Genomic DNA, 23465 nt, shown 5'->3' with positions numbered 1-23465 from the left:
GGTACTGCCAAGCACCTCGTGGGTGCTGGTTGCTTCTGTATGGCTCTGGACTTGCACCTAAGTATTCCAGACTGCCTGAGCATCTCCCTCCAGGTGGGAAACCTGGGTGTTTTCAATGCCTAATCGCTTTGGCTGCAAGCAGTGAGGTGTTCCTGAGATAAGCCTGAAGTGCTGGAGGTCTTGTTTTTAGTGCTGATCCAGAACTCGACTCCCTCAGGGAGATGTGATAAATCAGATTCCTCCATCATTTCAACCTCTGACTTTACAGCCCCAGGGCTGGAGCATCCAGCAGTGTCCATGGAGCTGGCAGGAATTTTCCTTTTCCCTTTGAACGCCATTTGGCTGATTTTAGACGTGGCTTTCTCACTGATCTTGTGTGTGAGAAAGAAAATTTCTGTATCAAAGAGGAGGTTCCTGCTCCTCTTGCACTGAGGACTTTTCATCCTCCAAAGTATCAATTACCCAGTGCACTTTGGGCAGTGTCATTACAACTCTGTAATTAAACCTCCTTGGAAAGAATTCGAGGCAAACTTAATTGGAAAGGGAGATATTCCCAACTTGACCATAGGACTTGGTCATGCCTTAAAAATGTTTAGCACATTGGGATTTCTAATTAGTTTCGTTGCTGTTTGGATATTTGGAGGTTTTTGCTGTGGTTTTCCCCTGTGACTTGTTCTTGAGGACTTTGCAGGCCACCGGGATTTTTTATTTGGCCTTTCATCCAGTGTTTTCCTTCATTGGGGAATGTCTTCCTGCCTCTTTTCCCAGGTGGAACTGCATCATGACCACCCACGGCCCCCCTCCCATGGCAGGACACTCCTCCTGTGTCATCGAAGACAAAATGATCGTTTTTGGGGGTTCCCTCGGATCTCGACAGATGTAAGTTTGGCATGAGGGTGTAGGACAAGTGTCCCTGTGAACCAGGAGGGGGTTGGGATGGTCTTGGGGTCGCCCATGAGGAATTGCCTACAGGATTTTGGGGTCTGCCTGCTGCCTTAGCACACGTCCCTGGTTGTATCCTCAGCCGGTGTTGTCTCATCCCTGCAGGAGCAACGACGTCTGGGTGCTGGATCTGGAGCAGTGGGCTTGGTCCAAGCCCAGCATCTCCGGGCCCAGCCCTCACCCACGTGGGGGCCAATCCCAGGTGAGCTCTGAGAGAAGCCAGGCACAGCTTTGCTTCCAGCCCCAGGCAGCTCTCCACAGGTTCATTCCCGAGGGATCTGGGGAGCCCTGGCCCGCTGGGCCCTCTTCCCTCTCAGTGTGGGCACATTCCCTATCTCCCTGAGTGACTCAGAGCCCTAATGAACAAATTGCTGTTTGAACCCCACTCATGCCCTGGAGCATCTCACATCAATGGGGAGGCAGCACAGCCTGGTTTGGCTCCGGGCCCCTCTGTATGCTCTGCTTTCCCGATCCTGGGATGGAGTGACTTGGGATTGCTCCAGCTCCAGGCACGGCTCCAGCAGCTCCCAGGGCAGGGAGCTCGTGGCTGTCACCTGTCCTGGTGCAAGTGTCCCCATCTGGGAAGATGGTTGGTAAATCCCAGAGTGTGGCTCGTCCCAGCAGGGCTCAGATGGGCTGTGTGTGAACGTGCCCTTCCCTGCCCTGGAAAGGAGCCCGCAGGGATCTCTCGCCCACCAGCAGCACTGATCAGACTTTGCTGCCAGCACCTGCCCTCCCAAACAATCCCTCCCCTTCCCCTCCTCTGCAGAGGGCTGCCGAGCGCTTTGGGAAGGGCAGTTGCTCTCCTCGCTGAGAGAGAGGAACTGCTTTGAGACAAGGCAGAGGCATGAGCCCTGCATCCTGCTCTGCCCCAGGCCCGGCAAAACCGGCTCCATCTCAGCTTCACTCCTCCTCCCGGGGCACACGGGGAGCCTGTGCAGCACCTGTGCAGCTGGGAACCTGTCTCCCTCTGCCCTTGGAGGCCTCGCCAAAAATCCTTCGCAAGCTGAAACTTTCCTTTGTCCCCTGCAGATTGTGATAGACAACGAGACTATTCTGATCCTTGGAGGCTGCGGTGGTCCCAATGCAGTGAGTACCCTGGGGGGAGCAGGGACATGGACATCTCCCTCTCACCTGGGGGCTGGATTTGGGACAGGGAGAACTGCACAGTGGTGGCATTTTATTCCTCAAATTTGGGCACCCACCCAGTAGGTTTTCCAGAGGAGCTGTTAAGCTGTTGCTGGAGCTGCTTTAATTAAGAAAAATCACCCCAGGCACTCTCTGAGCACCTCCCTGGGGTTCACTGAGCCTTGGCAGGATGAGCCCTGACTTTATACTGGGCTAGCAGATGGGAATGAAGGGACTTATCCATGGCTATAGTGGGGTGTGGTCACTCATGGGTGATCAGCTCCTGCCCTGGGTCAGCAGCCTCTTTTTGCAGCAGCAAAGCACCTCTCCCACCATCACCCTGATGGGATGAGCCCAGCAGCCAACTGGGGTCCTAAACCTCAGCCTGGGCTCCTGAATCCCAGCCCAGACTCCTGAACCTGTCACACTTCCCTTCCCAGCTGTTCAAAGACGCCTGGCTGCTGCACATGCAGGCCAACCCCTGGACCTGGCAGCCACTCAAGGTGGAGAACGAGGACCACGGAGCCCCGGAGCTGTGGTGCCATCCTGCATGTCGGGTACGGACACGGCGGGGTCCCTGCTCCCTCACAGACATCCCTGGATCTGCATTCCCTGCCCAGAATGCTCCATAACCACTTCTTTTCCCAGCGCCAAGTGTCACCCTGACCTCTGTGCCCTGCTCTCTCTGCAGGTGGGACAGTGTGTTGTGGTCTTCAGCCAAGCTCCCAGCGGGAGAGCCCCGCTGAGCCCCAGCCTGAACTCGCGCCCCTCTCCCATCAGTGCCACGCCGCCCGCCCTGGTGCCCGAGACCCGGGAGTACCGCTCCCAGTCTCCCGTCAGGAACACGGACGAGGCTCCCTGCGTCAACGGCCGCTGGGGCACCCTGCGGCCGCGCCGGCAGACACCGTCAGGCTCCCGGGAGGGCAGCCTGTCCCCGGCCAGAGGGGACAGCTCCCCCGTGCTCAACGGCGGCACCGTGTCGCCCGGAACGGCGCCGGCCGGCGGGGCCTCCCTGGACAGCCCTGTGCAGGCCCTGTCCCCCAGCACCCCATCAGCCGCCGAGGGCTTCGACCTCAAGGTGGGGCTGGCCCTGGCGCCGCGCCGGGGCTCGCTGCCGGAGCAGAAGGACCTGCGGCTGGCATCCATGGAGCTGAGCTGGGAGCAGAAACCCACGTCCCTCCTGTGCCAGCTGGACGGCGTGGAGGGCAGGACAGCGCGGAACCCCCCGGAGCACACCAACGGCATCCACACCCCGCCCCACGCCGCCCTGCCCGGAGCTGTGTCCCCCGGCGCGCTCCGACGCAGCCTCGAGGCCGTCAAAGCCCTCTCCTCCAAAGCCACCTCGGCCTCGGCAGCACTGAGCCCTCCCCTGGCGTCGTCCCCGGGCTCCCCAGGCGCCGAGCCGGGCTCGGCACGGCCGGGCTCTGCCCAGAGCGAGGGTCACTCGCTGCCCCCCATCGCCCGGCGCCTCGGGCACCACCCGCCGCAGTCGCTGAACGTGGGCAAGCCGCTGTACCAGAGCATGAACTGCAAGCCCATGCAGATGTACGTGCTGGACATTAAGGACACCAAGGAGCAGGGCCGAGTCAAGTGGAAAGTGTTTAACAGCAGCTCCGTGGTGGGGCCACCCGAAACCAGTTTACACACGGTGGTCCAAGGCCGAGGGGAGCTGATCATATTCGGTGGCCTCATGGACAAGAAACAAAACGTCAAATATTACCCCAAAACAAATGCCTTGTACTTTGTGCGAGCAAAGAGATAATGCGGCCCCCGCCCGCCGCTGCCACCATCCCCTTCATCCCCGCGGCTCTTCCCTCCTTCCCGAGCCCTCTTCCCAACATGCAGGCGTTCAAACTGTGAATTAGGGAGCAGGAAACCAATAAAAGTCCAAGCAAACCCTCCAGCGCTGCCCCGACAGTTCCCAGTGAGACCCCAGTTAAGTGAGTCGTGTTTACAGGCGGGGAAGGACCCAAGGATCCGAGGATTTGGGGTGAGCAGCCAGGGAATTCTGCCAGCCACGATCCTTGTGGGTTTATTTTCCAAGCGTTTGCGAGTCTTGGTCTCTCCAAAACTCCTCGTGGGTTGTGCGTAGAAGTGGTTTTATAGGAATAACCCAAATTCCAGCAGGCAGGAGGCTGTTAGCTTGATTAATTCCATGCTCGACTCCGTCAGGAAAACAACAGCAATATCCCACTGGGAATCTCCCAGCGCTGCCAACCTTTGCTCGACACAAACACGATGCCTTTTTTTTTTTTGCCTCTCACCTGCCGCTCTCGTCTCTGTCCTCCAGGCAGGACCAAAAGAAGGAGGGAAGGGCAGTTTTTTGAGTCAAAATGCCAAAAGTCTTGATTATTAGCATCCCTTCTCTCCCTGCCCTGCTGGATCAGACTTCGGGATCAGCCCTGATCCCATCTGACTAGCAAAAATACTCTGAAAATCCCATTATTCCCCCAAAGCAGAGACATTTGGCTGCCAATTCCCTTCTTGACTTAAAGGTTTAATTTCACTCAGCGGCCTAAACCCATTCAAGGCCGAACCAGCCCCCTTGGAGCCTGGGAACAGGGTGGGTTTTCCAGGGAAAAGGACGGATATTGGTAAACTCGAGGGCAGCCTCGATGCAGTAACTTCACCTCATCTTTGCACGTGCCTCCTTCCGCAAAGATTAAATCCAAATCCGAAGGGATTGAACCTGTGCGTCCTTCTGGGACAACCCCCCTCCTTCGCTTTCCCATCGAAAGGCGGGGAAAAATGGGGTGGATTCTGCCAGGTTTTGGTCAACAACCTCAAGCACCCTAAAAACAGGGAACCCTCCCCAAGCCGGCAGCGCCATGACGTGGTCCCTTCTACCCTAATTTTTGTTTTTCTCCATTCCCACTGAGCTTTTTGCCGGTCGGAGCCTTAAATCCCATCCCAGCCGTGTGGGAATGGGGAGGGATTTGCTTCACCCGCGGTGTTTCCACCTGTGTAAATAACTCCATCCTTGAATCCAACCTCTCCCATTCATCCCAAAACCATTTGATTTGTCCTAAGGGAAAGCAAAATGCAGGTTTTGCCCGATAAAAACCCAAACCTCAGGAGCACCTTGGGTGAGCTGTGGAATATTTCCTTCTCCAAGCGTGGCCGCAGGGAAGGCGGTCGAGGCTTCGGCATCGATTCCCACGTCCCCTTTGCATGTTTTTTGTCATCATCCCCAAAAAAAGGAGTCAAAACAGGGATGGATGGCACCTCGATGTCCTCCCTACAGAGCATCCCTCGAGGGATGTTCTCCCGACGTTTACATCCTCAACCGCTCCCGGGATCCCAGCGAGCGGCTGATCCCTCCTTCCGCTCGGGAAAAGCATGTTCTGTGCCGTTAATGAGAGATTCATCCCAAATTCTGATCCCTGCCCCCCAAAATCCCGCGGGAGCCGCTGGTGCTGTGAGCGAGGTGTCCCCCCCCGCGACTCAGGTGTCCCCCCGCCGTCATTCCCGGGCCGAGCGCAGGAATGGGAAACGATTCCGGTGATATTTAAAATCTTGTGTACATTTTTGGGGGGGTTCATGGGGGTCCCTCCCCCCCCATCCCGACGAATTTTTAGTGGTTTAACAAATAAAAAGGAAAAGAAACGGATGGTTGGTGCTTTTGGGGAGGGAGCGGGGTGGGAATGACGGGGAGGTGAATGTCCTGCTGCACTTCTTACAAGTTTGGGGGTGCAAAGAGGGATTTGGTGTCATTTTGAATAGGAAAAGGGAAATACTTGTGCCAGGGGATGTTGGAGCAGTGGAGGGGGGAAGGGGGGACACAGGGAATTTGGGATTGTAAAGCCTCTTGGAGCCACAGATTGGGGATGGGGACCCCAAAGACTGTTGGGGTTGGAAACTGGGGAACCCAAAGCCTATTGGAGCTGGGAATTCAGGGATCCCAAACCCTGTTTGGGATGGATGTTGGGGATGGGAATCCCAAAACCTGCTGGGGCTGAGTACTGGGGATGGGGCCCCAGGTCCTGCCCGTGCTGGAAATTGTGGACACCAGGTCCTGCCAGTGTTGGGAATTAGGGATGGGGACCCCAAAGCCTGTCAGCACTGGGAACTGGGGACACCAAACCTTGTCAGGGATGGAAATTGGGAATGGGCATCCCAAAGACTACTGGAGATGGTAATGGGGATGCCAAAGCCTACCAGCGATGGGAATTGGGAACCCCAAAGCCTGTTGAGGCTGGAAATTGGTGATAAGGACCCCAAATCCTGCCAGTGCTGGGAACTGGGGATCCCATAGCCTAATGGAGATGGGAATTGGGGATGGGGACTCCAAAGCCTGCTGGGGTTAGAAATTGAGACCCCACGTCCTGCCCGTGTGGGAGATGCCGGCCCCCAAAGCATTCCACTGTCAGCAATTAGGGATGATGACTCCAAAGCCTGGAAAACCAGGCAGTTAGGGACCCCAAATCCCACCAATGCTGGGAACTGGGGGGTGGGGATCCCCAAATCCCTCCAGTGCTGGAGATGTGGGACCCCAAATCGTTACAGTGTCCGTAATTTGGGACGGGAGCCCCAGAGCCGCGGGAGGCTGAACATGGAGACCCCCAAAGTTCCACACCGGCAGGGTCGCTCCACGTGCCCCCGCCCATCCGCGCATGCGCGGCTACAGAGGCGTGGTCTTCGCGGCGCCCCGCCCTTCTCGTGACGTCACGGCGAGGCTGAAGCGGCCTCAGGTGAGCGGCGGGGCCGCGTCTTAAAGGGACCGCGCGGGAAAATTTGTGTGTGGGGGTAACACATGGGAGAGATTTGGGGGGCAGGGGGTTCGGGCAGGGAGACAGGGGGCTGAATTCCTCCCTTTTTAAGTGTTGTGGGGGCATAGAGCCAATGCGGGGGGCGCAGACCCCGTGGGGGTGTCAGGGACCCTCTAAGGGGGTACAGGGTGTCCGTGAGGGGCTGTCAGGGACCCCCTGGGGGGATGATGGGACACTGAGGTTGGCTCAGGGACCCCGGAGAGGGGCACAGGGATCCGAGAGGGGCAGGATACCCATGGGAGGGTGGTGGGACCCTATAGCGGGTGCAGGGACCCCGGGGGTGGGGGAAAGGATCCTATTAGGGGGGTCAAAGACCCTCTGATGGGGTACAGGGGTCACAGGAGGACACAGAGACCCCCATGGTGGGGTCAGAAAACCCAAGGGAGGGTGGTGGGACCCCAGAGGGAGGTCATGGACCCCATGGGAGGATGCAGGGACTCCACAGGGAGGGCACAGACCCCATGGAAGGCGGTCAGGGCCCCACAGAGGGGAGTCATGGGTGATTTTGGAGACCCCATGGGAGGATGCTAGGATCTGTACGGGTGTTTTAGGGACCCTATGGGAGGTTTAGGGGCCCCATGGGACAATACCGGGACCCTGGTGAGGATGCCCGGACCCTGGGGTGTGGTCAGAAGGGGACCCCAAAGCCGCGGGGTGCAGTGACCCCATGGGAGAAAGGGATCTTCCCCTTCCCGCAGGTTTGGGGTGCCATGGCAGAGCAGGACCGGGAGCTGGAGCCGGGCTGGCTCCTGTCCCCCGCCGGCCGCCCCTACCTCGACTGCATCCTGCACAAGAACCAGCGCAGAGCGTTCGGTGAGTGCCCCCCAGCACCCCCCAGCGCGGGCTGTCAGCCCCAAAAAACCACCCTGACCCCTCCGCAGGTCTGCTGGAGCGCCCGGCGCTGCCGCCCGCCCTGGCTGTCCCCACCGTCACCTACAAGCTGTTCCTGGCGGGAAAAAGCGGCGTCGGGAAGACGGCGCTGGTGGCCTGGCTGGGGGGAACCCCCGTGCCCCCCGCCCACCACGAGACCCTCGGTACGTCCTGGGGGGGACGCGGGGTGACAGTGCCGCCGTGTCCCCTCAGGGATCGAGGCCACCCCAGTGTTCTGGCCGGTCCCAGGGGTGACGGTGCCGCTTTGTCCCCTCAGTGCCGCGGTGTCCCCTCACGGATTTTGGCCTCCCCGCTGTTCTGGCCGGCCCCGGGGATGACGGTGCTGCCGTGTCCCCTCAGGGATCGAGGCCACCACGCTGTTCTGGCCGGTCCCAGGGGTGACGTGACGGCCTCACCGTGTCCCCTCAGGGATCGAGGCCACCACGCTGTTCTGGCCGGCCAAGCCCCGCAGCAGCGCCCGCCCCGTCCTGTTCCAGCTGCACCTCTGGGACTGCGGCGACGGAGCGCTCAGGAGGTTCGAGCACCTGCTGCCCGTGAGTTGGGGACACGTTTTGGGGCGGGGGACACACCCGGGACCCCGCGGTGAGGGGGATTCCCTGTCCCCAGGCCTGCAAGGAGGAGGCGGACGCGGCCCTGTTCCTGTTCTCCTTCACGGACCGGGCATCCTTCGCGGAGCTGCCGGCGCTCATGGGCCGCGTGCTGGGCCCGGGGGACCGCGACCTCGTCAGGGTGGTCGTGGGCACCAAGTATCCTTTTGGGGTGACACCCCGGGGGGGCCACGGCACCTCACGGAGTGGGATTGCACCCCCGGGGCTCTCAGCGCTTGGCATTGCAGGGGCTGAGATCGGGCATGCTTTGTTACACTGATGGGTTCCCGACTCTGGTTTATTTTCACTGGGTTTTGGTGTTTTTTTAGGCATTCCTTGACCCTGTGTCCCCACCCCAGATGGGTTTGCACCCCCAGATTTGTCAGCACTTGGTGCCTCAACAGGCTGAGAATGTGCACAGTTCATAACATCAATGGGTTCACAGCACCTGCTAATTTTTGGAGGTTTTTGCCACCCTGAAGGGGATTTTTGGGGTGTTGGTGTCTCCCTTCACCCTGTGTGTGTGTGTCTCCTGCCCCCAAAGCAGGTTTGCACCCCAGATTTCAAACTACTCAATACCTCATTAGGCTGAGAACATGCAACACTCATTACACCAATGGGTCCTCAACTCCCATTGGTTTTTTGGCGTTTTTTTTGGTGTCACAATTCCCACTTATTTTCAGGAGGTTTTGGGGGGATTTTTGGGGTCTCCTTTGACCCCATGTTCCCCCCACAAGTGGGTCTGCACTCCCAGATTTCTCAGCACTTGATATCTCAGCAGGCTGAGAACGTGCAGCACTTCATTACACCAGCGGATTCACAGTTCCCATTTCTTTTTAGGTGCTTTTGGGGGGATTTTTCGGGGTGTCGGTGTCTCCCTTGACCCTGTGTCCCCCCCACAATCAGGTTTGCACCCTCACATTTCAAACCACCCCATCCCTGGGCAGGCAGAGGACGTGCACACCTTGTTACACCAATGGTTTCACAACTCCAGTTGAATTTCAGGTGGTTTTGGGGGGATTTTCCAGGGTGTTGCTCTTTCCCTTGACCCTGTGTCCCCACCCCAGATTCGACCTGGCCCCACACGCGGCAGTGACGGAGGGGGACGTGAGGGCCTTCGAGGGGACGTGGGGGCTGCGGGTGCTGCGGGCAGGGGGGAGCCCGGGGGCCAGTGGGGCTCGGGCGGGGCTGGCCCGGGTTGCCCCCGTCCTGGACGCTCTGGTCGAGGAGCTCTGGCGGCGCGACCAAGTCACGGCCGGGGTCACCCGGGGGGACAGGGGGGAACCCCCCGCCTGAACCCCCTCTTAGGGGTGGGCTTGGGGGGGAGGGAGGGGAAAAGGTGTTTTTTGCTAAAATCCGTGTTTTTCTATGGAAAAGATCCCTGGGTGGCCTGACTTGTCTGATTCGGGGTTGGGATGGGGGTGCTGGGGGGATTTGGGGTGAATGGGGTACAGGAGGATTTTGGGTGCTGGGGGTAATGAAGATTTGGAGGTACTGGGGGATTTGGGGTGCAGTGAGGTCATCGGGAGGTGGGGTCTGCAGGACTTGGGGTGCTGCACTTGCTGAGGGATTTGGGCTGCAATGGGATCCTGGGGATAGGAGTGCTGCACGATTTGGGATGCTGCAGATCCTGGCGGATTCGGGGTTCAGTGGGATCATGGAATGAGGGTGCTGGGCCTATTGTCAGGTTTGGGGTGTTGTGGATCCTGTGGAATTTGGATGCTGTGGTGTGTTGGGGGATTTGTTGGAATTTGGATGCTGTGGTGTGTTGGGGGTGTGTTGCAGTGGGATTATGGGAACAGGGGTGCTGCAGGATTTCGAGTGCTGTGGGATTTGATATGTTCTGGGGTGCCGGGGGTGCTGTGGGATTTGGGGTGCTATGGAAGATGCAGGATTTGGGGTACTGCAGGATCATGGGTCTGGGGCTCCTGCGGGATTTGAGGTGCTGAAATTGATGGGATTAGGGCACTATGGGATTTGGGGTGCAATGGATGATGGACGGTTTGGGGTGCTGTGAGATTTGGGGTGCTGAAGGTTTGGGGTGCAGGGATTAGTGGGAATTGGGGGTACTCCAGGAGTTGGGGTTCTGTGGATGGTGCAGGGTTTAGGGTGCTGTGGGGGATGCAGGATTTGGGGTGCTGGGGTTGTGGAGATTTGGGGTGCAGGGATTAGTGGGAATTGGGGGTATTGCGGGATTTGGGGTGCTCTGGATGGCGCAGGGTTTGGGGTGCTGTGAATGGTGTAGGGTTTGGGGTGCTGTGGGTGATGGCATGGGGATGCTGCGGCATCTGGGGTGTTGTGGGATCATGAGGACGGTGGTGCTGAGGATTTGGGGCGCTGGGGCCCGAGGGGGTCGGGCAGCTCCCCCGAAACCAGTCACCCCCAAACCCCTCAGTATCGGACTGGTGGGCGGGGGGCGTGGCCGGTAGTAACCGCGTGGCCCCGCCCCCTGCAGCCATTGGCTGCCGCTCCCCCGCCCTTCCCACGCCGATTCATGAATGAAAGGGGAGGGGGTGGGGGGGAGCGCGTTCACCCCTTCGGGGCTGGGGCCGGGGGGTCCCTGCGGCGCTGCGGGACTCCCAAAGCCCCTCCACGGCCGTGCCCCACCCTGGGGGTGCTCCCGCACACCCGTCCCCTCCACCCGGCCGCGTCCCACCCTCGGGCGCGCGCCGTCCCGGTGCCGTACTGGTGCGTACTGGGAGCGGCTGCTGCGCCTTTAAGAGCGGGCGTGGCCGGTGACGTCAGCGGGGCATGAATGAACAGGAGCGGGCGCGCGGCCCCGCGCCCCACACCCCCCGCACTCCCCGCGGGGCTGCCTGCCGCTCGTGGGGCGCCCGGGACCCCCAACACCGCCCCGCCATGGCGGGCGCGCTCCCGGCCCTCGCCCTCCTCCTCCTCCTCACCGCCCTCGCCCCCCTGGACGCCGAGGAAGGTGAGTCCCCAACTTTTTTTTTGGGGGGGGAGCACCCCAAAACTCCTTTATTGTGGGTACCCCAAGGGTGGGGCGGTTTTGGGGTAAATTCGGGTGGTTTCGGGGGAGCTGAGGAGTTGGGGAGGGTGGGGAGCGCTCTGAGAGTAAAGGGTGATGTGGGTTTCCCCCTTCCACCCCCCAGTTTGGGGTGCGGTGGGGACTCGGCAGGTGCCGGAGCGCGTTTTGCGGGGAGGGGGGAAGGTTAAAATTAGGGGGAAAGTTGAAATTAGGGTGGAGAAGTTTAAATGCAAAGGGAAAAAGTTAAATTAAGGGATGAAAGTTCAAGTGAGGTGGGGGAGGTAAAAAGGTGGGGGGTAGTTAAAAATACGGGGGAGAGAAAAGCTAAAATGGGGGGTGGGGAACTAAAATAGAGGAGAAAAAAAAATAAATGGGGGGAAAAGAAGCTAAAATAGGAGGAAAACCGAGAGTTTGGGGGAAATTTTCCCATGCCGGACGTCCGCCTGACACGCCGGGGCTGAATCCTGCGGGGAGCCCCCCAAAAGAGGCTGGCGGAGGGGTGAGGGTGGGGGGGATTAAAAAGTAAATCCCCAAAAAGGGGGAAATCACCTTAAAATGGAGCGTTTCCCATGGGTGGTGCAGGGCCGGGTAGGATCCGGCCGGAGAGCTGGAAAACAATGTCAGGAAAATCCCAAAAAATTGCTGGGAAAAAATAAGCAGCGTCTCGGCCTCCACCTCGCAACCCTTCTCCCAGTGATTCTGGGGCTTAGTTTGAGAGGGTTGAGCAGAAAAAAAAGGGGGAAATTCACTTTCTGTGTATACAAAGAATTTTTTTAAGATTAAGTTTTTGTAAGTTCTGTCTGACAGGTTTAATCCCTCGTTTTTCGAGGGTAAGGTGGAAAAACCCAGCACCAAATGCAAATAAATCAGAGGCTGGGATTGAAAATACTCCCTAAAAAATGGGGTAGAAAACCCTAAAATGAGGATTTTTGAAAGTTCTGGGGGGGACAGCAGAGTGAGGTCACCCCCGTGGCAGCTGTGGGAGTTGGGGTGTGTTCCCAAAGTGCTGTTTCCCAGGAGGGAATATTGAAATTTGGGGTTTTAAAAGTGCGTGGGGGAAAAGGGAGAGTGGTGGGAGAGTGGCGGGATTTGGGGTCTTGGTGGGGATTGGTTCCCATTGCTTGGAAAGGGTGAGATCCAGTAGGATTTGGGGTGACCTGAGGTGGGGAGGGGTTAAAAAGGAGGGAATGGAGCGGGATTTGGGGTTGGAGTGGGATTTGGAGTGGGTTTGGGATTTGAAGGGAGTTCGTTTTGGGATTATGATTGGGGTTCAGATTGAAATTGAGGGGACGAGGTTGAGATGGGATTAATTTGGAGATTGGGATTCTAATTAAGGTTGAGATGGGGATGGGATTGGGATGGGGACAGGAATGGGAGCGGAGGGGGGAGGATTGGGGTTCCCTTTGGGAATGGGATGGGGTTCAGATTCAAAGATTGGGATGGGACTGGATTGGGGCGGGACGGGGTTAGGGCAGGGAAAGGGACGGGGACAGGGACAAGGATGCAGCCGGGAATGGGACAGGGACGCAGCTCTGGAGCGCGGGGGTGGCGATGAGGATGATGATGGAGTTGGTGACTACATTCATGATGGCACTGAGGTGGTGGTGACCGTGGCGGGGGTGACGAAGGCGAAGAATTTTATGATGGTGGCGGTGGCAGGGGACACTGGCGGACACCAGTGACGGGGGTGCGGCCCTGGCGCTGTCCCGGGAACTTCCGCGGGTGCTGCACCCCCGGAGCAGCCCCAGCGCCAGGAGTGTCCCCAGAGCCACCCCCGGGGGCACCCGCAGGGAACCCCCCGCCCGCTCCGGCCCCGGCTCCCGCCGCTTTCCGCTCTCCGGAGGCTCGCGGGGGGGATTTCCAGCCTCAGGAAAACCGGGATATCCGCCCCGGCATCCTTCCTGACCCCGGGCACGGCACGGGGGGGACGCTGGAGCCACCCGTGTCCCCCCCAGACAGGGGTTGGGGTCCCTGGCAGGCAGGGTTTGGGGTCCCCCCAGGCCTGACCTTCTCGGGGCACGCCACCAGCCCGTCCGTGCTCCACGCTGGGAGCTGGGGGGGCGCATCCGTCCCGAAATTCGCTGTCCCGCCGGCCCCATCCCGCCGTGAACCCGGGCGGGCGTCCGGGCGCATTCCTGGGGGGTGATTCACCGGGGGGGCCCCGCTCGCTGCCCGGCCTCCTCTTCCTCCTCTTCCTCTCCCGGGCTGGATCCGGCCACCGCCCTCGGCGTGCCAGGGCAGGTCCCGCCGGGCCGCGGCTCCCCCGCCTCTGAGGGTGGCCCCGGGGGGCTTCTGCCAGCGGAATCCGTTGGGAATGGGGGGATTCGTGGGTCCGAGGGACATCTGTGGGACCTGGGAATGTCTGGAGGTCCTGAGGTTCTTGGGGATGTCTGTGGGGATGGGGTGGATCTGTGGGTCCTGGGGACATCCGTGGAACCTTCTGTAGCATCTGTGGGTTCCAGGGATATCCGTGGGTCCCAGGGATATCCATGCATCCTGGTGGGGCATCTGTAGGTCACAAAAATGGACACATGGGTACCAGGGATATCCATGGGTCCTGGTGGGGCATCTATGGGTGCCCCGGACATACGTGGATCCCAGGAGTGTTTACACATCCTGAGGACTTCTCAGGATGTCTGTGGGTCTTGGGGAACATCCACAGATCCCAGGGCACCTGTGGGTCTTGGGGGACATTCATTGGTCCTGGAAACATCTGTGTGTCCCAGGGTTTACCCAGAGGTCCTGAGGGACATCCATGTGTCCTGGGCGATGTCCATGAGTCCTGCAGGACATCCATAGGCTGAAGGGGTGTATTGCTGGCACCTGGAAGTCCTGGGGCTCTCTGTGGGTCCTGGTGTCATCTCCTGACGTCCCTCTCCTCTCTCCTCTCCCACAGTGGTGCTGCTGGACTTCGCCAAGGCACATGGGGAGCTGGGCTGGCTCACCCATCCCTATGGAAAAGGGGTGAGCACCCACAGATCCAGCATCCGGCCCCACTGGCCGACACTGGGATGGGGATGTGGAATGGGGACCTCTCCATGGGGAATGGGGACAGCCATGGGGGAGCTCCATGGGGTTGGGGACAAGGATGTCTTTGAGGACCTTCACATGGATGAGGATGAGGACATCCATGGGGATGGCAAATGAGGACCTCCATGGGAATGAAGAAATCCATGGGGAACAGCTTGGGGGCATCCATGGGTATGGGGACAGGAGCATCCATAGAGAGGGATGCCCACAGGAACATCCCACAGGCATGAGGACCTCCATGGGTGTGGGGACAGGGACACCCATGGGGTTGGAGACCTCCACTAGAATTGAGTTGGGGTCCTCCATGGGACCAGGAACACCCATGGGGACATCCGTGAGGTTGGAGGCCTCTAGGACATGTCTGGGGACCTCCGTGGGGAGGGGGGCAGGGGGAAGGAGATGAGGACAAGCCCACCCTTGGGGACGGGGGGCTGTACCTCAGTTCCCCCCCATAGCCCCGTTTCTGTCTCCGTGGGGACAGTGGGACCAGCTGCAGAACGTCCTCAACGACTCCCTGATCTACATATACTCCGTGTGCAACGTCCTGGAGGGCGAGCAGGAGAACTGGCTCCGCACCAACTGGATCTACCGCGGCGTGGCCCAGCGCATCTTCATCGAGCTCCAGTTCACCGTGCGCGACTGCAACAGCTTCCCCACGGCCGGTGGTGGCTCCTGCAAGGAGACCTTCAACCTCTACTATGCCGAGTCCGACGTGGATTACGGCACCAACTTCCAGAAGCGGCAGTTCCGGAAGATCGACACCATCGCTCCGGACGAGATCACCGTGCAGGAGGACTTCGCCTCCCGCAATGTGAAGCTCAATGTGGAGGTGCGCTCGGTGGGGCCACTGCGGAGGAAAGGCTTCTACCTGGCCTTCCAGGACCTGGGCGCCTGCGTGGCGCTGCTCTCCGTGCGCGTCTACTACAAGCGCTGCCCGGCCGTGGTCCGGGGAATGGCGCAATTCCCGGAGACAGTGGCCGGGGCGGACTCGCAGACCTTGGCCGAAGTGCGGGGCTCGTGTGTGGCCGAGGCGGTGGCCGAGCAGGCGCCGGCCCTGCACTGCAACGCTGACGGCGAGTGGCTCGTGCCCATCGGGGAGTGCCTGTGCCGGGCCGGCTTCCAGAGCGTGGGAGACACTTGCCAAGGTAGGGTTTGGGGGATAAACTGAGGGGTGAGAGAGGGTGTCTGAGGATGGGCCAGCTCAAGGAATGGGTGTTTGGCCCCAAAATTCCCCGTCCTGGATCCTCGGCCTTGAGTGCAGTGAGTGTGGAAGGTCTCAGCTGGGAGAAAGGTGGGGCAGTGGCTGCAAAATGAGGTGAAATACCCTAAAAACTCCCAATTTAGAGTTGGAGAAATGAGGTGTTGGCTCCAAAATTCCCAGCCGTGGATTTTCATCTTTCAGTATCATCAGTGTAGGGAGTATGGGAGAGCTCAGCCACATGAAAGGTGGGCTGGGGGGAGTCCCAGTAAAGTAGAAGCTGCAAAATAAGGTTAAATACTCTAAAATTCCCAGTTTGAGTTAGAGAAATGAGATGTTGGGTCCAAAATACTCCATCCTGGCTCATTCCCCATGAGCATCACTAATGCAGTCAGGTGCTGCAAGGCTCAGCCAGGAGCGGGGTGGTCTAGGGGGCTCCCCCAATAATAAAGAAGCTGCAAAATGGGGTGAAACACCCTAAAGCCCCCACTTTGTTCTGGATAAATGTGGTATTATCGCAAAATTCCCAACCCTGGATCATTCCCCTGGAGCATCACTCATGCAGTGAGTGTGACAGGGCTCAGCCAGGAGGGGGCTGGGCTGGGGGGCTCCCCCATCATAAAGAAGCAGCAAAATGAAGTGAGCCCCCCTAAACTCCTCTCTGCAGCTTGGGGGTGCTGCTCCTCCCCGTTCCGTCAGCCAGGTGCTGATCCCGCAGATGGGGAGCAGGATTCGGGATCTCACCAGTGTCACTTTGTGTGTCCCCCACAGCTTGTCCCCCCGGCACCTTCAAGGCCTCGGTGTCCTCAGGGGGCTGCCAGCCCTGTCCCTCCCACACCCTGCCTGCCCCGGCTGCCTCTGCTGCCTGCCCGTGCCAGGACGAATTTTTCCGGGCCCCCGAGGACCCTCCGGAGCATCCCTGCACCCGTAAGTCACCTCCAAAGGGGGGACACTGAGGCACAGCACTGCCCCATCCCCTGACCCCGCTCCGTGTCCCCCACAGGTCCCCCCTCACCGCCCCAGGCTGTCACGGCTGTGGGGTTGGGGGCTGCGGTGCAGCTGCGCTGGGCTCCCCCTGCCGACCCCGGGGGCCGCGAGGACATCACCTACAGTGTCACCTGCGAGCAGTGCTGGCCCGAGAGCGGCGAGTGCCGGCCCTGTGACAGTGGGGTCCGGTTCTCACAGCCACCCCGGGAGCTCACGGGGACAGGGGTCACTGTCACCGACCTGGAGCCTCATGTCAACTACACCTTCACCGTGGAGGCCCGGAATGGGGTGTCCCCCTACAGCCAGCAGCACAGCGTGGCCAGCGCCACCATCAGCGTCAACCAGACGGGTGAGGGGACACTGCAGCTCCCACATCTTCACTCCATCATGGGGACACTTTCTTGATGTCCCTGAACCCCCCAGGGACACCTTGGTGACATCCCTATGTGTCCCCACGGCAGAGCCCCCGCGTGTGACATCAGTGAGCCTGGATGGACGAACAGCCACCAGCCTGGTCCTGTCCTGGACGGTGCCACTGCGGCAGCAGAGTCGAGTCTGGAAGTACGAGGTCACCTACAGCAAGAAGGTTGGTCTGGTGACACAGCCCAACACCCCTGTCTGTGTCTCCCCATCCGTGTCACCTCCATCCATGTCATCCCTCCATCTTTGTCCCTCCCATGTTTTCCCTCTTGCCATGTCACCTCCGTCCCTGCTGTGTGTTGCCCCCATCCATGTCACCTCCATCCTTGCCCCCAGCTGTGTCACTTCTGTCGATGCAATCTCCATGTCCCCATTGTGTCACCCCTCCATCCTTGTCCCTTCCATCTGTGTCACTCCTCCATCCTTCCCCTGATCCACATCATCCCCCATCCATGCCACCTCCATCCATCCTTGTCCCTATCCATGTCACCTCCCCATCCATGTCACCTCCATCCTTGCCTTCATCTGTGTGCCTTCCCTGTTCATCCCTCTGTCCCTGTCACCTCCATCCCTGCCCCATCCCTGTCACCTCCATCCCTGCCCCATCCATGTCACCTCTCCCATGTCACCTCCATCTTTGCCCCACCTGTGCTGCCCTCCCTGCATGTCACCCTAATGTCCCCCTGCCATGTCCCCAGGTGGACGAGAACAGCTACTCGGTGCTGCGCTGCGAGGGTACCTCTGTCACTCTGCCCAAGCTGTCCCCAGCCACCGCCTACGTGGTTCGAGTCCAGGCTCTCACCGCCGATGGCCATGGGGCCTTCAGCCCCCAGCACGAGTTCGAGACCCTGCCTGAGGGTGAGGAGGGGCTGGGGGTGTCAGGAATGAGGGGTGGGGCTCCGGGGGGTGCAGGGCTCACCCGGACTGTCCCTGCAGGTTCCGAGGCCATGGCATCGGCCGCTGTCATCACCGGCACTGTCGCCGGCATCGTCTTTGTTGTCCTGCTCTTGGCTGCTCTCCTCTACTTCCTCCGGCGGTAAGGGGACAAACCTCCCTGGGACTCCCAAAAATACCCAAAATGTCATTGTCTCACCATCAAGTATGGGTGAGGGATGATCTTTTGGGACAAAACGCTGCTTTTCCACAGGAGGAGGAGGTCACGGCCGCGCCAATCTGCTGAGGATGTCTACTTCTCCAAGTCAGGTGAGCCATGGGGCAGTAGGGACAACAGGGATGGGCAGGGGGTGACAGGGGCACTGACCCCCCCTCCTTGACACACCCAGACCAGCTGAAGCCCCTCAAGACTTACGTTGACCCCCATACCTATGAAGACCCCAACCAAGCCATGCTCAAGTTCACCACTGAGATCTCTCCGTCCTTCATCACTCGCCAGAAGGTCATCGGCGCAGGTGCGTGGCTTTGTCCCCCCAAAGACACTCTGGAATCGGGGTGGGGAGAGACAATTGAGGGTGACCCCATTTTCTGGAGCAGGTGAATTTGGGGAGGTGTACAAGGGCACCCTGAAGCGTGGCAGGAAGGAGGTGCCGGTGGCCATCAAGACGTTGAAGGTGGGCTACACAGAGAAGCAGCGTGTGGACTTCCTGAGCGAGGCCACCATCATGGGACAGTTCTGCCACCACAACATCATCCGCCTCGAGGGCGTCGTCTCCAAGTGTGAGTGGCCTCTATGTCCTGTGCCCCTGAAAAAACCCCCCAGTTTCCCAGCAAAACACACCAAAAGAAGTGATACAAAAATAGAGTGTTTTGAGCAATGGTGCAAAGGGGACTTTTGGGGATTTGGGTCTTTTGGGGCTTTTTAAGGGGATGAGGTTGGGAATTTTTTTGGACAGGGAACTCAGGTTTATTTGGGAAGTTTTAGGAGGAGTTTAGGGGATTTATGGAGGAGCTGGGGGAGTTACTTCAGGGTTTTGGCAGTTGGGGTTTATTGAGGTCTGTAAGGGCGGTTGAAGCTTTTTGTTGTTTTGGGGATGTTTAACAGGTGATTTTTTGGGGAGTTGGGGGTCTGGGGTTTTTGGGGGTTATTGGAAGGGTTTGGGTTTTTGGAGGTCATTGGGGTTTTTTATTACTTTTCAGGAGTTGGGGTTGTTTTTGGTTGTTGGGTTTTTTTGAGGGGCATTAGGCATTTTGGGGATTTTGAGGATTTTGGAAAGGTTTATGGGAGGTTCAGAGACTTTAGGTGGGTTGACTCTTTTGGGGGGGTTGGAGGGATATTTTTGGGCATTTTTACCTATTTTGGTGTCTTTTTTGTGCAGATAAGCCCTTCATGATCATCACAGAATACATGGAGAACGGGGCGCTGGATAAATTCCTGCGGGTAGGTACAATGTGGTGGCAACAACCACGGCGTGGTGGGATATCCAAGACCCACCACAGGAGGTGGGACAACAGATGGATTCCAGGCTGGATTCTCCCCTTTTCCCAGGAAAAAGAAGGTGAATTTGGCGTCATCCAGCTGGTGGGGATGCTGAGGGGCATTGCCGCCGGCATGAAGTACTTGGCCAACATGAATTACGTCCATCGGGACCTGGCTGCCAGGAACATCCTGGTGAACAGCAACCTGGTGTGCAAAGTGTCCGATTTTGGGCTCTCCAGGGTGTTGGAAGATGACCCTGAAGCCACTTACACCACCAGTGTGAGTGTCACCGCAGTGGGGTGGGTGGCCATGGAGGGGTGGCTCTTCGGCCAGGGTGAGGGGGTGGTTGTCCAAGGGGGGTGAGTGTCCATCATGGTTGGCCATGTTGGGATGGTTGCACAGGTGAGGTGGTTGGCCAAGGTGAGGGTGGTTTTTTTGGGGGTGCAGGGCTGATCCCAGTGTTGCCATGATTGTCCATCGTGGTTGGCCAAGGTGAGGGTGGTTTTTCTGGGGGTGCAGGACTGACCCCAATGTTGCCATAGGGCGGGAAGATCCCGATCCGTTGGACGGCACCCGAAGCCATCTCTTATCGCAAGTTCACCTCTGCCAGCGATGTCTGGAGCTACGGCATTGTCATGTGGGAGGTGATGTCCTACGGCGAGCGGCCCTACTGGGAACTCTCCAACCATGAGGTGAGTGCCCACCCTCTGCCATCACCAGTGTTCTGGGAGATGTTTAAGGCCAGGTTGGATGGGGCTTGGAGCAACCTGTGGTAGTGGAAGATGTCCTGCTCACAGCAGGGGCTGGAATGAGATGAGCTTTAAGACCCTTCCAACCCAAAGCATTCTGGGATTCTGTGAATCAGCAGCTTTTTTAGGAGGGACCGTCACTGACCCTCCTTCTCCTCCTCCTCGTAGGTGATGAAGGCCATCAATGAGGGCTTCCGCCTGCCAGCACCGCTGGACTGTCCCTCAGCCATCTACCAGCTGATGATGCAGTGCTGGCAGCAGGAGCGCAGCCGGCGCCCCAAATTCGCCGACATCGTCAGCATCCTCGACAAACTCATCCGCGCCCCCGAGTCCCTCAAGGCACTGGCGGATTTTGACCCCCGGTGAGTGTGGGGAGCACCGGGATGGGTGGCAAGGAGAGGGAGGGGAGCAGTTGGCCAGAGCAGCTGTGGCTGCCCTTGGATTCCTGGAAGTGTCCAAGGCCAGGCTGGACAGGGCTTGGAGCAACCTGGGATAGTGGAAGGTGTCCCTGTCCATGGAATGAGATGGGCTTTAAGGTCCCTTATATCCCAAACCATTCTGGGATTCTCTGATTCTTGCACATCTTTGCATCTTTTATTGTTCTTTGCATCATTTTGTTGTCATCTTCACATTTTTTGAATTATTTTTTTAATCATTTTTTGCACTCTTGTGGTGCTGTTTTAGGTTGGGTTTTGCATCTCTGCACTCTCATGTTGCTTTTGGCACCTCCATTTCTGCATCATTTTTTGGTATCATTCCATTTTCACATCACTTTTTGTATAATTTCATTTCTACATCCTCATTTCACTGTCTCGTTTTTGCATTTATTTTTTTGCCATCTTCCCATTTCTGCCTCATTTTCCCATCCTTTCATTTCTGCACCTTCTTTTGCATCTTCCAATTTCTGCATCATTTTCCCATCCTTCCATTTCTGCGTCATTTTTTTAACCTTCCACTTTCACACTTTTTGGATCGTTTGATTTCTGCACTGCTTTTGGATCTTCCCAATTTTTGGATTATTTTTTTCACCTTTCCATTTCTGCAGAATTTCTCATCTTTCTATTTTCACATTATTTTTTGCATCTTTTTAACCTTGTGTTACTTTCGCATCCTTCCATTTTCACATTTTTTATGCCACCCTTTCATTCCTGCACCATTTTTGCACCTTTCCATTCCTGCATCATTTTTTACATCATTTCACTTCTGCAATATTTTTGTGTCCTTGCCTTTCTGCATCATTGCCTTCCCAATGTTGCATCATTTTTTCCCATCCCTCCATTTCCACACCATTTTTTGCATCGTTTCCTTTCTTCATCATTTTTATGCCCTTCTGTTTTCACATCATTTTTCCAACCATGCATTTCTGCACTGTTTTTTTGCATCTTTCTATTTTTGCATCATTTTTCCATCCATCTCCCCAGGGTGTCCATCCGCCTGCCCAGCACCAGCGGCTCCGAGGGCGTCCCGTTCCGCTCCGTCCCGGAATGGCTGGAGTCCATCCGGATGCCCCAGTACACCGAGACCTTCATGGCCTCAGGCTACAGCACCATCGAGAAGGTCCTGCAGATGACCAGCGAGTGAGTGCCTGGCCCTGTGCTGTCCCCTTGATGTTCCCACACTGTCCCCATGCCCTCCCCTCCGACTCCCGTGGGACAGGGATGTTCTGGGAACGGAAACCACTTCTGTGGCCTTGGCGGCCCAAGGGATGGGATAAAATTAGATGTTCTTGGCTGGAGAGGCCTGGACGAGCTGTGTCCATCCATCCCTTGGGATGAGCCATGTCCATCCATCCATCCCTTAGGATCAACCCTGTTGGTCTGTCTATCCCTTGGGATGAGCCATGTCTGTCCATCAATTCCTTGGGATGAGCCATGTCCGTCCATTCATCCATCCCTTAGGATGAGCACTGTTCGGCTGCCATCCCAATTCCTTGGGATGAGCTATGTCCATCCATCCTTCAGCATGAGCCATGTCCATCCATCTATCCCTTAGGATGAGCCCTGCTGGTCTATCAATTCCTTGGGATAAGTCATGTCCATCCATCCACCCCTCAGGATGACCCGTGTCCATCCCCCCATCCATTGCCCTCCCCAGAACACCGCACTTGGGTCTCCCCCAAACCTGGGCTGTGGCTCTCCCTGGATCCAGCCCCTCCCAGCCCCATTCCCGCAGCCCCATTCCTGGCTTTCTGCTCCACCACTCCTGATTCCCGTTTCTTTCCCGTTTTTCCCCGTTCCCGCAGGGACATCAAGAGGATCGGGGTGCGGCTGCCGGGGCACCAGAAGCGCATCGCCTACAGCCTGCTGGGGCTGCAGGAGCAGGCGGGTGCTGGGGGATCCCCGGGCTGACCCCAAACACCCCAACACCACATGAAGACCCCCCCTCCTCCCCGAGGGGTTTATTTATTATTTCTGTAATTATTAAGGGGGTTTTATAGTGTTATTATTGATACTATCCCCACGCTCGGGGATGAAACGGGTGCTGCCCCTGCCCTCCCCCCTAAAAAAAATGGAATTTCAAGCTCTTTTGGAGCTGGGGGAGGGATTTTTCTTCTTATTTTTCCCCCCACATTTCAAGAAAAAAAGGGCTCAGTCCCAAAACTGATTTATTTTTGCTTTTTTCTCCCTATTTATTCCTCTCCCACCGGGTTTTTGGGTGGTTTTGTTCCCCTTTATTGCTGATCTTCCAGTGTTGCCTTGTATTTTTTAATGTAATTTATTCTATTTTTGTATATTTATTGCGAGGAATTAAAGGTCGTGTCAGGTTTGGGAGAGAAAAAACAGGGGAAATATTTAAAAAAAAAACCCTGATGCTTTTCCTTTTTTCATGGATTTATGGGGATTTTTGTGGGGTTTTGAATAAAAAAATGTGCTTTTTTGTTTTCTAGAATATTGTGTTTTCCCACAGGTTCACAGAGATTGAGGGAATTTGGGGGGCAAAGAGAGGGGGTTCCCCCCTGGATTTTAGGGGTTTTAAGGGCATTTTTAAGGGAATTTAAAGGATTTTTAAGAGAGTTTTAAAGGGTTTTTTAGGGTGCTTTAAGGATTTTTAAATGTTTTTTGGGGGGTATTAATGGGGAGTTATGGAGGTTTAGAGGGTTTTTTTAAGGCTTTTTAGGGTTTTTAAGGAGTTATCAGGGTCTGTAAGGGGGTTTAGGGGCTTTAAACGTGTTTTTTAGGGGAGCTTAATGTTTTTGAAGGGGTTTTATTCAGGGATTTTTATGGGGGAGTTAAGGGTGTTTTAAAAGGGGGGAGTTAGGGGTTTTAATGGGGTTTTAAATGAGTTAAAGTTTTTAAGGGGGTCTGAAGGGGTTAAAGGGATTTTTAAGGGGGTGTAAATGGGTTAAAGAGGGTTTTTTAAAGGAGATGTTAAGGGGTTTTAAATTGGTCAAAGAGGGTTTT

The 23465-nt window shown here is 57.3% G+C and overlaps 3 protein-coding genes across 4 annotated transcripts in view; all 3 read left to right on the top strand.

The window, feature by feature from the left end:
- FBXO42 (F-box protein 42) overlaps positions 1-5676 on the top strand; it is a 44876-nt gene extending 39200 nt beyond the window's left edge. Inside the window, exons 6-10 of the mRNA XM_085080251.1 lie at positions 769-879; positions 1048-1144; positions 1975-2031; positions 2511-2627; positions 2762-5676. Coding sequence (XP_084936377.1) covers positions 769-879; positions 1048-1144; positions 1975-2031; positions 2511-2627; positions 2762-3832 — 1453 coding nt within the window. The 3' untranslated portion in view covers positions 3833-5676. The remainder of the gene's footprint in view (positions 1-768; positions 880-1047; positions 1145-1974; positions 2032-2510; positions 2628-2761) is intronic.
- Positions 5677-6707: 1031 nt separating this feature from the next.
- On the top strand, positions 6708-9693 carry CPLANE2 (ciliogenesis and planar polarity effector complex subunit 2). 2 transcript variants are annotated; one of them, XM_085080065.1, is made up of 6 exons: positions 6708-6761; positions 7538-7652; positions 7721-7873; positions 8139-8263; positions 8337-8476; positions 9385-9693. In XM_085080065.1, exons 2-6 carry the CDS (start codon positions 7550-7552, stop codon positions 9611-9613), a joined length of 750 nt encoding a protein of 249 aa, XP_084936191.1. In that variant the 5' UTR covers positions 6708-6761; positions 7538-7549; the 3' UTR covers positions 9614-9693. The 2 variants fall into 2 exon arrangements, with proteins under 2 accessions (XP_084936191.1, XP_084936190.1); XM_085080064.1 differs by lacking the exon at positions 6708-6761 and having other exon boundaries at positions 6940-7652.
- Positions 9694-10834: 1141 nt separating this feature from the next.
- Positions 10835-22953, top strand: EPHA2 (EPH receptor A2). The gene is made up of 17 exons (XM_085080248.1): positions 10835-11249; positions 14203-14270; positions 14818-15481; positions 16306-16461; positions 16538-16870; positions 16983-17107; positions 17640-17799; positions 17878-17977; positions 18089-18144; positions 18225-18350; positions 18433-18615; positions 19215-19276; positions 19385-19594; positions 19858-20007; positions 20233-20426; positions 21486-21641; positions 22307-22953. The coding sequence occupies exons 1-17, from the start codon at positions 11069-11071 to the stop codon at positions 22410-22412; spliced, it is 3030 nt and encodes a 1009-aa protein (XP_084936374.1). The 5' UTR covers positions 10835-11068; the 3' UTR covers positions 22413-22953.
- The last annotated feature ends 512 nt before the right edge of the window (positions 22954-23465 follow it).

This window comes from Lichenostomus cassidix, chromosome 21 (genome assembly GCF_008360975.1).
Source record: "Lichenostomus cassidix isolate B80296 chromosome 21, HeHo_3.0, whole genome shotgun sequence".
In the NCBI taxonomy this organism is placed as follows: domain Eukaryota; kingdom Metazoa; phylum Chordata; class Aves; order Passeriformes; family Meliphagidae; genus Lichenostomus; species Lichenostomus cassidix.
The sequence above is the reverse complement of the archived record's forward strand: the minus strand, read 5'-3'. Positions and strand labels throughout refer to the sequence as shown.